Source organism: Gorilla gorilla, chromosome 4 (assembly GCF_029281585.2).
Source record: "Gorilla gorilla gorilla isolate KB3781 chromosome 4, NHGRI_mGorGor1-v2.1_pri, whole genome shotgun sequence".
Lineage (NCBI taxonomy): Eukaryota > Metazoa > Chordata > Mammalia > Primates > Hominidae > Gorilla > Gorilla gorilla.
In genome coordinates, this window is record NC_073228.2 from 153,158,172 (window position 1) to 153,171,533 (window position 13,362).

The 13,362-nt window shown below is 48.1% G+C and overlaps 1 protein-coding gene across 1 annotated transcript in view; it reads left to right on the plus strand.

The window, feature by feature from the left end:
* Window positions 1-13,362, plus strand: part of AFAP1L1 (actin filament associated protein 1 like 1) — a 69,718-nt gene that overhangs the window by 29,590 nt on the left and 26,766 nt on the right. The window contains exons 5-9 of the mRNA XM_004042786.5: window positions 987-1,095; window positions 4,884-4,982; window positions 5,976-6,187; window positions 8,515-8,694; window positions 10,678-10,770. Of these exons, the coding sequence (XP_004042834.4) occupies window positions 987-1,095; window positions 4,884-4,982; window positions 5,976-6,187; window positions 8,515-8,694; window positions 10,678-10,770 (693 nt within the window). The remainder of the gene's footprint in view (window positions 1-986; window positions 1,096-4,883; window positions 4,983-5,975; window positions 6,188-8,514; window positions 8,695-10,677; window positions 10,771-13,362) is intronic.

Here is a 13,362-nt window from a genome sequence, read left to right on the forward strand (position 1 = left end):
TTATTTTTATTTTTATTCTTTATTTTGCCACCTTCCTGACTGGGAAGTCACAGTGTTTGTGCTGAGCAGGGAGAATGTGGTGAACTTATCTGTGCCCTCAGGCCTGAAGGACGTCACCAGCCCAACTTCTGATTGCATAACATAAGCCGGGCTATGGAAAAAGCTCTGGATCAGTAGTTGGGTGACCTCTGCCCACCCCCATGACTCTGCTGTGTAGCCTTGGGCGAGTCGCTTCTCTTCTCTGAGCCTGAGTTTGTCGCCTACAGAATGAAAGACTGGACCAGATATATGATGCCCAACCTTGGGGCCGTGGAATTAGAGCAAGGGGCTCATAATCACAACAAGCTTTGTCTGTCAACTGCATAATTCATTGTCATCATCACCAGCAACAGTACCAGTCACTAGCAACTTACTGTGTCCTTTACATGCTGACAGCAACTGAATGAGGCTGGCACAATTGTTATCCCCATTTTACAGATGAGGAAACTGAGGCTCAGAGAGAATGAGTGATATGACCCATGTCCCACAACTCACACGTGGCAGAACTTAGCTGTAAAGCCACGGTTCCCCTGGCCCAGTGGCTCAGCACTCAGCTGCGGGTGGTCCTGCCTCACTAAAGAACAGGCCTCACGCTTCCTTGTCCCACTGCACCTCGTGTGTGTGTAGACATGGTTACAGAGTAGTGCAGAACTCACAGTAGCTTCTGGTAATTCTGCATGTGCTCAGTAAAAAGTATGACTACTACTGTTTGGCAGTCCACAAAACTTGCAGACATTCCAGGGGAACCCTGATGATTAAAAAAAGTGGGGTAAGAATCACTGGATAAATATGCCCTCAAGTTTTACCAGCTCTGTGGCTCTATTAAAAGGTATGGCTTCACATTCACACTGCCTCCTGCCTTCTGCGAGCTCCTGCCTCCCTCTCCCTCAGCCTCCCTCTCCCCACCCTGCTCCGCTCCCCTAGCCCTCTTTTTTGTCCCCTTGCAGGCGGCCGACCTGCCTCCACCGCTCCCCAACAAGCCTCCCCCTGAGGACTACTATGAGGAGGCCCTTCCTCTGGGACCCGGCAAGTCGCCTGAGTACATCAGCTCCCACAGTAAGTTCTGGTCCTCTTGGTGGGGCTGGGGACTTCCCGTCCCTGAGAAGCCAAATTTAAGTTCCTCTGTGTCCTGTGGGAGCTGGAACTGCAAGCCTGTCACCCTCCCAACCATGTCACCATTGGCTTAGGAGAAGCCGCCCTGGGCACCTGGCCTCTTCGGTGACAGCCTGGGTGGACCAGTATGTGGGGCCCCAGGGGCTGGGGGCTTAGTTTCTAGTCCCAGATCTGTGTGGCCTTGGAAAATCCCCTTGCCCTCTGGATCTCTGTTCTTCCACCCTTAAAATAAGAAAGAGGAAGCAGACGCACCGTGTCAGTGTGCTAGGAGGCAGCTACACAGATGACCACCACTATACTGTTCCCCCTGCTAAAACTGCTAACCCAAGTGCTCCTCTTGAGTGGGTGGTGAAATTGTTTCAGTAGAATGACATCCTATAGGTGGGTTAGGTTATCGAGTCAATGCGTAAAATAAAAAGCACGTGGCCTAAACCAGAGGTTGTCAGAGTAGAGTGGGGGTACCCAGGGGTTCATAACATGATGTAGGCAGAAATATCAGAAGCTTTACTTCTATTTAATTCAACATATCTTTTAATAAATTCCATGTGAATGTTTTGTAGCATTTATAATCTGATAATAGCATATTTGTTAAAAAAAGTTTATATATACATATATAACATACAAAAATAAACATAAATATATGTATATATTTTTACTAGTAGGTGGGTGCAGTAAAATAATTTAGTGGGCACTGGTACAAGTTACCATTGAAAATCCCTTAAACTGGCCATAAAGGAGAGTCTTTGGTCTTTTCATCGGCTTCCTCCAGCATTGCAACCCATGGACGTTCTTTTGAATGAAGAGATCAGATGAAGTCACTTGTTTGGGTAAAAGGACTTAACGTTACACATAAGAAACTACATCCTAATGTTTGGATGGCTCAGCATGAGTAGTTGAATTTGTATAAGATAATGTTTGTGGGATGCTGCTCTGTCATTCAGCAGCACAGTGGAATGCTCTCCAACCACCAAAAAATAATCAAATTTCTAACATGAATTCTGATCAGCAAAGACAGATCGGTTTTATTATGTCATTGAAAACGTCAAACACAAAATACTGCATACAACAATTCCATTTGTTTTTTTAAATAGGGTGTACACAAACACACACACACACACACACACACACATGCATCTGTTTTAACAATATTTCGAGGATATGCAAGGAACTATTAACAGGATTTTCCTGCAGGAAATTAATAGAAATATGGGTGAAGGGAACATATTTTTTTCATTCATACTCTTTTCTATTACTGTTTGTGCTTTTTACCGTGGGTGAATTTTTTTATTGTGGTAAAATACACATAAGATTAACCATTTCCACCATTTCAAGCTGTCCAGCAAGTGGCATTTAGTACATTCAGTACCTTCACAGTATTTGCAGCCATCACAACTATCTAGTCCCCAAACATTGTCATCACCCCGGAAGGAAGCCCATAGCACTAAGCAGTCACTCCCCGTTCCCCACCCCAGCCCCTGCTAACCACCAATTCACTTTCTGTCCATATGGATTTGCCTATTCTGGACATTTCACATAAATGGAATCATATAATCTGTGGCCTTTTGTGTCTGGCTTCTTTCACTTAGCATGTTTTCTAGGTTCAACCATGTCGTAGCATGCCTCAGAACTTCTTTCCTTTCTATGGCTGAACACTATCCCACCATACGGATAGACCACATTGTGCTTATCCATCCCTCAGCCGATGGACCTTGGGCTGATTGCACCTTTTGGCTATGGTGCTTGGATCAGGTAATCCACAGCCCTCTTCAGCCTTGATAGTCTCAGGTTCTGTGTTATCGCAAACCGCTGTGGGGGTGTGAAACAGGCAACTTTATTTTATACATTCAAGGACAGGGAACAAAGTGCTGCTGGGTCTTGAATCCCAGGTCAAGCCTATTGGCTATATGGGACTCCTTCACCTCCCCAGGGAACTCACTTCCCTCTCAGACAGGGCAGAGAAGACACCTCCCAGAAGCAGCTGGAATCCTGGGGCAGAAGGAAAGGGAGGGCTTCAGGAAGGGCCAGGAACCTTGTCCAGGGAGAGCACGCCAAGCCCATCAGGGAGTATCCTTCCTCTCGCTCACAGTGTCCAGCCCTGCCAGGTGTCTGAGTACTGTGTCCCCATGCCCCCTCACCCTTCCCTACTTCACACCTGACCCCCTCGTTCACCTCCCAGGAGATGTCCAGCGTCTGAGGCCTCAGGGTGCCTGCTGGAAAGGCAGGCTCCGAGCCTCACTTGGGAGATAGAACTGGGTGTCCCAGTCACTGGGAATGTCAGTGCTGCCATCTTCAGGAAACAGATGCACAGGAGGGGCTAGGAGCCCAGAGCAGCATTCTGAAGAGCAGTGTGCTGTGAGAGTGAGTTGGACTGGGTGAAGGAAGGCTTCCTGGAGGGGGGGATGTGCACCATCCCCTGAGCTGGCACCCTCAGTTCTGATCCAGGCTCTGTCACCAGCAAACTGTGTGTGGCTTGTTTCCTTGTCTACAAAATGGGGCTGATATCTACCTCCCTGCCTTGTGGGAATCAAAGGAGACAATCACAGTAATAACAGCTGGCACTTGTTTAGCATATTGTGTGTGCCAGGCGCTGTCCTAAGAATTGACGTGCATTGTATCACTAAGCCAAGGTGGGAATTGCTCATGTCACTTTCCAGATCAAGAATCTGAAATACAGAGAGACTTTTCTTTTTGAGGTCACTCAGTAAATGATAGAGATAGGATTTGAACTCAACTCTGATTGATCCCAAAGCACATGCTCTTAACCATCTGAACTTCAAAGTATGTTCCAGGGACTGCCTGCATCAAAATAACCTTTTAAAAAAATCATTGAATAAATTTTTCCCAACTCATTGGAGTCCAATACATTTTCTATTTTTATGGATGTTTAGAATTTTCCTATTAAATAGTCATTTTTTAATGCAGATTCCTCAGCCCAGCCCACTCCAATGAACCAGAATCTCTGGAGATACAGCCCAGGGGTCTGCATTTTCAGACAACTCCCAGGTGATTCTGATACAGAATACAGTTTGAGACATCCCACTAACCCCAGCACTGCACCGTACTACCTCCCAGTTCCAAATGGGAAGGCGTTGTGAAAATCTGCACAGGTAGTTGTAGTCACTATTATGCACGACATTATTATCTCCTCTAGTCCAGTTCTTTCTCTGCAGTCCCAGAGGTTTAGAAGGAAGTAAGAGGAAGGGCTGAGGTGGAAAAAGATGAGAAAGCAGAGCAGGGAGGGAGGTCTCAGCCCAAGCAACTGGTGGATTGCTCCCCGCAGTGCAAAAATCACAGCTGCGACCAACACACCACACCACACACACACACACACACACACACATACACACCATGCACACATGCAATGCTCTGGGGTCATTGAGGAGGAGCTGACCACTCACTGCCTGAGAAAGTCAGAGGAAAGATCTTTGATCTGGGTCTTGATGGATGAGAAGTCCTCTGGTAGAAGACAGAGGGCACAGGGAACAGCATGAATACAGGCCGGGAGATATGACAGCCCGGCAGGGCAGTTTCTGGTGACAGGAGCAGAGGGACTGTGGAGAGCTAGAACAGATAAGATGCAGAGAGGAGGCCTCACACCCTGGCCTGAGATGCTCAGAGTGCCTGCTGTCTCTTCCCTGAGGTGGAGCAGGGGTGTCAGGGTCTCCCCCAGTCCTGGCCCCTGGAGTCTGCCTGCATTTCTCCAAAGTGCAGCTCTTTCTGACAACCCACAGATGGCTGCAGCCCCTCACACTCGATTGTGGATGGCTACTATGAGGACGCAGACAGCAGCTACCCTGCAACCAGGGTGAACGGCGAGCTTAAGAGCTCCTGTAAGTACCAGGTGGGCGTCCAGATGCTGGGCAGGGCTTCTGCCCTTGCAAAGAGCAGGCCTTGTCCTGGCCCATGCTAAGGGCCCACCAGCCCCTCACCCAGACCATGGTCACTAGAGAGGCCCCAACACCCTTGTTTTGGGTGATCCCAGCACTCAGTGGAAAGACCACTGGAATGGGAGTCAGAAGGCCTGGATCTAACCCTTTCCCTGACTTTTGATAACTGATCTTAGGTGAGTAATTTCTTTTCACTGAGCCTCAAGTTTCCTTATCTATAAAATGGAGATTTGCTGGGTTATTGTGAGAATAACGAGAGACAACAGATGTCAAGATGAAGGGGTATGACAATAGCATAAGTTTATTGAGCACTTATTGGGTGCCAAACACTTGGCTAAACACTGTCCATGCATTGGTCTTCAAATAGCTGGCTGAAGTGGGTACTGTCATTTATTATGATCATTTTACTGATGAGGACACTGAAGCTCTGAGAAGGGAAGTAACCAAGACTGCAAAGCAAGGGATAAATCAGTACAACAAAGTGCAAAAGTAGGGGCCAGCCAGGTGTGGTGGCTCACACCTGTAATCCCAGCACTTTGGGAGGCCAAGGCAGGTGGATCCCCTGAGGTCAGGAGTTGGAGACCAGCCTGGTGAACATGGTGAAACCCCATCTCTACTAAAAATACAAAAATTATCCAGGTGTGGTGGTGGGTGCCTATAATCCCAGCTACTTGGGAGACTGAGACAGGAGAATCCCTTGAATTCGGGAGGTAGAGTTTGCAGCGAGCCGAGATCACGCCACTGTACTCCATCCTTGGGTGACAGAGCGAGACTCCATCTCCAAAAAAAAAGTAGGGGCCTTAGTCATTACCAGTGTCATGCCTAATGCCCATGCCTTCCTAGCCTCAGGCCCCAGTGCAGGGATCGCTGCAGAGGGGTGAGAAGGTGCTTCCCCAGGATGGCACAGTGATGGATCCTTTCCCGTGACGCCTGCAGATAATGACTCTGACGCAATGAGCAGCTCCTATGAGTCCTACGATGAAGAGGAGGAGGAAGGGAAGAGCCCGCAGCCCCGACACCAGTGGCCCTCAGAGGAGGCCTCCATGCACCTGGTGAGGGAATGCAGGATATGTGCCTTCCTGCTGCGGAAAAAGCGTTTCGGGCAGTGGGCCAAGCAGCTGACGGTCATCAGGGAGGACCAGCTCCTGGTGAGTGGTCAGCAGCAGCCATGTGCCTCGGCCTCACATGGACTTGCATGTGGGTGTGTCTCTACATACATGCGGATATGTCTGCCTTGGGCATACCTGGATTGACTTTGTGCACAGAAGCTCAAAGGTCCCATGCTCCCAAGATCAGGACTTTCCCCACTGGAGCAGAATTTAAACACACACACACACACCCTGTGCCTCTCTTTCTCTCTCTCTCTCTCTCGCTCTCTCAAATTTAAAGACCTGGGCTACGCACAGTGGCTCACACCTGTAATCCCAGCACTTTTAGAGGCCAAGGCAGGTGGATCACTTGAGGTCAGGAGTTCGAGACCAGCCTGGCCAACGTGGTGAAACCCCATCTCTACTAAAAATACAAAAAGTTAGCCAGCTGTGCACCTGTAGTCCCAGCTACTTGGGAGGCTGAGTCAGGAGAATCGCTTGAAACCAGAAGGCTGAGGTTGCAGTGAACCGAGATCATACCACTACACTCCAACTTGGGCGACAGTGTGAGACTCCATCTCAAAAACCAAAAAAAAAAGACCTGATACAGGCTTTACCATGTTTTTGTTTTGTCAAAAAAACAGAATTTTTTATCACTTTTAAATTTTTGTTGTTTTTCATTATGCAAGTAAATGTGATTATTTATAAAACTAGAGAAAAACAAATGAAAAGTGATTTTAAAAAAAACTATTGACCAAACATCAATAATTTCCTTGACCAAGAGATAACCACTATTGTAATAGCTTTAGTGTACACATTTCCACCCTGATTTCCATACATCTGTCTTTTATAAAACGAATCCCCTACAAAACTCGATCGTTCTATTACTTGCTTTTTTTAAGAAGGATTTTTTTATATTTACCATCTCTCATCCTATCATTTCATAAAAGAAAGAGCACCTTTAATTACAAAGTAAGAGGATAAACATAATTTCAGAAAAAGAATAGCTTCTCTCCCCAGAAATCTGTTGACAAGCCTTGCCCAACATGAATGCATCTGAAACATGACCTTTTCTCACTCCAGGGCGGCACTAGTCCAGGGGACATGACCATCCTCTTTCCAATCCTACCCCTTCTATATTTTTCTCCACATATTGCAGTAGCTAGGACCTCAAGCACAATGCAAACAGAAGTGGGAGAGAAGGCATCCTTGTCTCAGTCTAGAGCTCAAAAGGGAAGTCACTGTTAAGGCTGAGTATGGTGGCTCATGCCTGTTTTTCCAGCACTTTGGGAGGCTGAGGCAGGAGGATCACTTGAAGCTAGGAGTTCAAAACCAGCCTGGGCAACAAAGCAAGACTCCGTCTCTACCAAAAAAAAAAAACAATGTTTTTTAATTAGCCAGGCATAGTGGTATGCACCTGTAGTCCCAGCTACTTAGGAGTCTGAGGCAGGAAGATTGCTTGAGCCTGGGAGTTTGAAGCTGCAGTGAGCTATGATCACAGCACTGTACTCCAGCGTGGGTGATAAAGCAAGACCCAGTCTCTAAACATAATAATAATAATAATTTACCATTCAGGATGACATTTGCTGTGGGTTGTTTGTAGATGAAAATGTTCCTTATTATTACATTAAGGAGATCCCTCTATTCTTAGTTCACTTAAATGGATGCTGAATTTTATCAAATACTTTTTCTAGCTCTATTCAGATATGTGATTTTTGGCCTTTTTTTCTATTCATATGATTAATAATACAGTTGATCTTTGAATGTTAAACCACTCTTGCGTTCCTAGAATAAACCCCACTTGGTCTTGATGTAGCTGCTTTTTATATATGTCTGGAATCCAATTGCTAGCATTTTGTTCAGGGCTTTTGCGATTGGGTTATGAAAGAAATTAGCCTATAATTTTCTCTTTTCGTAATATCATTGACTGGCGCTGTTATGAAGGTAATACCGGGCTCATTAAAAAAATGGGGAAGTGAGAATCATTATTCGTAAACTATTGACTTCCCAAGGCCAACCCTCCATCGCTGTTAGAATTGTCTCCCAAATTCCTGCCAGATAGATTTTTAACTGGCTTCCTCCCGAGCCAGCCCATTTCTTCTCTGGTTCTTTAGGCTAACCTGGTCTTCCTAGGATTGTGCTACATTCTGCCTCTTCCTAAATAGGTAGTTATGACTGAAAATTGCCCAAAGATGCCTCCTCCCAGGCTTCTCTTCCAGGGTGAACAGCCTGGACCCTTCAGCTATCCTCACACAGTGCCCATGGCTAGGCTGGGTGGGGGAGGTCTCTAAAGGGAGGTCGGGCTTCCCCCGAGCCTTTGTGTGAGGATGTCTCCCTCCTCTACCCTCTACTTCAGAAGATCCTGATGTGTTTCTCTCCCTGTCCAGTGTTACAAAAGCTCCAAGGATCGGCAGCCACATCTGAGGTTGGCACTGGATACCTGCAGCATCATCTACGTGCCCAAGGACAGCCGGCACAAGAGGCACGAGCTGCGTTTCACCCAGGGGGCTACCGAGGTCTTGGTGCTGGCACTGCAGAGCCGAGAGCAGGCCGAGGAGTGGCTGAAGGTGCGTGGCCTGCACCTGACCTTCCCGCCTTCTCACCCTTTCTCTCTTCCCCAAGCCAGCCCTCAGTAGAGCTGGCTCCTGTCCCTGGAAGAGCCTCTTGCTCAGTGCCTGAGCCCAAGTGCCCTGTGCGTGGCTAGGGCTTATGTATGGAAATGGGCCTCGGATATCTCCAAGAGGCAGACTTCATGCTGGAGACCTGTGTCCCTTCTGGTTATTTGAATTCCCTTTCCAAATCCTTACTGTGGGCTTATTCAGCCTGCGCTTGTATACCTCCTGGAACTGGAGGCTTAGTATGTACAAAGGAAGCTGATTTCATCATTAGACCAGTGAATTCTTAAAACAACAACAACAGAGGAAAAATCCTTCCTTGCCTTGAAACGTACATCCTTGTAATGACCACCCATGGGCCAGTTTCTGCCTCTGCAGCTACACGGAACAATGAGAGTCACCACAAAATGAGCACTTACTTTGTACCATGCATTGTGCCAAGAGCTTTACATACATGACCTCATTTCTGCTTGAAAATGGGACAAAATATTATTGTTCCCATTTCACAGATGAGGAAACTAAGACACAGCTTTGAGAACTTATGTGACTTGCCAAACGTCACACAACCAAAGTGGTGGGAGCCAGAATTTGAAGCTAAGAAGTAAATCTACTCCAAAGGCCATAGGCAGGATGACATAGTGATGACATGGGAGAGGGGACTTTGTGGCACCCATACTGGAGTGCAAGCCCCAGGCCTAAAGGGCACTTACTGGCTGTGTGACCTTCTGCAAATGACTTTGACCCTCTGTGCCTGTTTTTCTCATCTGTGAAATGGTCCTTGGAAGGATTCTGGAGAGCACTTGGCACAGCGCCTGCCAGGCAGTGAGTGTGTGGTAACTGTCAGTAATTACTGTTGTGATGACTGTGATGCCCCACCCCCCATTCCTTTACAGCAGACCCCATCCTTGCACCGCCTCTACTTCACTCTGACACCGTCCTTTCCTCCTCTGATCTTCCTGCTGGAACAATGAAACCAAACACCTCCCTCTCTACCCAGCCCCTTCCTTCCTGTGATAACCAGCACCCATGATGGAACATTTGGTGTTTCTCATTACCCCTTTGTCTCAGGAGGGAAAGAAGGGAGAGAACCTGCCTGCTGGGGGAGCCTGTACCCTCCACGAGCTGGTTGGGTGGGCAGACGAATCCCTAGACTGGAGTTAAAAGAGACTTGCCTTGACATTGATCCTGGGCGGCGGTTAGCCCAGAGGTTAACAGTGGGCAGCTGAACTGCCTGCATTTAGTTTCTGGCTCTGCTGCCACCTAACAGGTGGCTTCCCCTCTGCGAGGCTCATCATCTTAAGCTGTAACTCAGGGCTTACAAGGCTGGTGGGGGATAAAATGGGATAATCCACAGAAAGCCACCAGTTAGGTGAGCAACAAATGGTGGCTGTGATTATTTCCTGATCTCATGCTTATTGCTGTGTGGCCTTGGCAAGTGAGCGGATGCCTTTAGGAGATGGAGGTGATAACTCCAGCTGCCCTACAGGTTGCTGTAAAGGTGCACATGGTCACAGAAGCAGGTCCCTCACGCTTGTGAGGCTTTATGGTTCCCATCACTCTTCGCATCCACGGTCACACTGTCCTCAGGCAACCCAAGGAGGGAAGCAGAGCAGAGGACTAGTATATTCCCATGTTGCAGATGTGGACGCTGAGGCCCAGAGCAGGGAAGTGGCTCTTCCAAGACCACACAACTAATTAGCAATAAGCCTCTTGGTCCCCATCCTTGTATCTTTTCAACCCAGGGGACAGATATGGGAGAAAGCCTTTACAAACCCCAGTGTGCCCCACACATATGCAGGTGGCTGTGTCAGCCCATCTCTTCCCCACAGTGGCCCTGACCCTCTGTTCTACAGCATTCACCACACAGATCCCATTCTTCCTTTGCATCAACAGCTTCCCTGCCCACCTGTTCACAGCTGTGTGTCCTCTTCACAGGTCATCCGAGAAGTGAGCAAGCCAGCTGGGGGAGCTGAGGGAGTGGAGGTCCCCAGATCCCCAGTCCTCCTGTGCAAGTTGGACCTGGACAAGGTATATCTGTCTCCACTAAGTCTTCCCCGGGCCAGGCAGTAGCCACTTAACACAGGCTCAACCCCGAGGGAACTAACTAGCTGGGGGGAAAGTCAGGCAACTGCCAAACTGTAGGTGCCCAGCACAGAGCTGGCACAACAGTAGGTGCTTAATAAATGTCTCCTGAATTCATGAATGCATGAACAAACGAGTGCCTGTGCCCAAAGTGCAGTACAAGCCAGAGGAGGGAGTGATGCACCCTGCCAGGACAGGAGGAGGTCACATTGCAATTGTGCCATGAAAAATAAGTTGAAATTTGTCAATTAGAAAAGGAGGGTGTATAATCCCAGCACTTTGGGAGGCCAAGGTGGGCACATCACTTGAGCCCCGGAGTTCAAGACCAGCCTGGACAACATAGTGAGACCTCATCTCTAAAACAAAAAAGTTACAAAACAATTATCCAGGTGTGGTGGCACATGCCTGTAGTCCCCACTACTCAGGAGGCTAAGGTAGGAGACTTGCTTGAGCCTGGCAGGTGGAGGCTGCAGTGAGCCATGATTGCGTCACTGCACTCCAGCCTGGGCAACAGAGTGAGACCCTGTCTCAGAAAAAAGAAAGAAAAGAGAGAGAGAGAAAGAAAGAAAGAGAAGGAGTAGGCCGGGCGCAGTGGCTCACGCCTGTAATCCCATCACTTTGGGAGGCCGAGGCGGGTGGATCACCTGAGTTCAGGAGTTCGAGACCAGCCTGACCAACATGGAGAAACCCCATCTTTATTGAAAATACAAAAATTAGCCAGGCATGGTGACACATGCCTGTAATCCCAGCTACTCAGGAGGCTGAGGGAGGAGAATTGCTTGAACCGGGAGGCAGAGCTTGTGGTGAGCCGAGATTGTGCCTGGGCAACAAAAGCAAAGCTTCATTTAAAAAAAAAAAAAGAAGAAAAGAGAAGGAGTGTGCCTGTTTGGAACATGAGAGAAGCAGTCATTAGCCAGTTGTTCAGGCTATTAGCAAATATGTCCCAGTACCTACACATTGCCAGGTATTGTGGGTAACAAAGGGCCTCAGACTCAAGTCCTCCCCTTAAGGACATTACAGTCAAGGGGAAGGAAGGGTTAAGACCCACAGACACAGGCCTTGCACGATGTAATCAAGGCTAGTATTTATAGACTGTGACTGCATGCCCTGCAGTGTACTAAATGCTTTATGTGTATTAACTGAGGTGATTTTCATAACAACTCTTTGGGTAGGTACATTGTCAGAGGAGAAAGCTGAGACACAGATTTGCCCAAGGTCACATAGTAAATAAGAACCGTAGCCAGGATTTGAACCCAGACAGTCTAGATCTTGATGACCGTGCTGCCCCTCTTCTGAAGGCCAGGATCCTGAGCACCTGCTTGACAGGTACCTGGGGCACCCCAGGAACTGTGCTAGCCACTGAAATGCAGTCCAAACACAAACAGGTGCAAGCCCTGCCCTCACAGCATTTCCAGCTCAGTAAGAAGCAGATATGAATCAAATAGTCACATGGACTTATAAATGCCAAGCTGTGTAAGTGGTAGAAGGGAAAAGTACCAGGTACCCTGGGCCCCTGCCTCTGCCTCAGCACCCCAGGAAGGCTTCTCTGAGGAAGTGACATTTCAGATGAAGATGAAAAATTAGCAGGGAAGAGGAAGGAAAAGGCATTGTAAGCAGAGGGAAAAGGTGCAGGAGCAGGAAGAAGCATGGAACTGAAAACGGCCAGTATGGCTAAGCTCAGAGAGAAAGGAGAGCCCACCAGCCTATTAGAGTACCCCAGAAAGCTACAGTGAGTGGAACAGGGGCCCACGCTGGCTGGAGGGGCAAGAAGGATGAGGGAAGACGGGCACCTATGTTGAGCCTTAAGGCATAGGCAAGATTTCACTGAGGCAGAGGTGGGCCAAGGGGAGGGAAGAGAAGCAAAGGTATGGGATCAGGCAGAGTCACCAGGAGTGGAAGATGGGTACTCATGTGCCCAGGTGGATGCAGGAGGAGAAGCTCAACCCTATCCTCACTTAGCCTTTGCCATTCGTGAGGCCGGAGGGAAAGCAGCGTTGACAGTGTCAGTGTGTGTGAGTGTGTGTGTGCACGCACTTGCCAGCGCATGCTGAGGTGCAGTTTGAAAGATGTGTAGAGGGGAAGAAGAAGCAAGCTTGCAGAGTTGAGCTTTCCTGTGGCTGAGCATCCACAGGGAGGGTGATTAGAATGTTGGGGGTGGTATTTTGGGTGGAGAGTGAGGGTGAGGATGTGATATTGGTGGGTCTGTTCTCCATAGAATCATGTGATTGCAGTGTCACCATCGAGTTCTTTCCAAAGTGCTCACATTACCTCTTTCTATTTGCTCTATCTGATGAAAAACTTACCATCTGTACACCATTGCAGAACACATAGAGCCATAACTTCTGTTTCACCATTTGAAGAGGTGATTCTTTATACTTGACAGTTCTGTCCCGTTTCTGACAGCTGTCATGTTTCCAGCCCTTTGGAAACTGAGAGGTGCACATGATCTCCTGTCCTCTCCGTCCCCCGGTGCTATGCTTATGGTGAAGCATAAGCTGAGCCTGGTTTGAGAGGATCTTGGCAGGAAAGGCTTTGGGG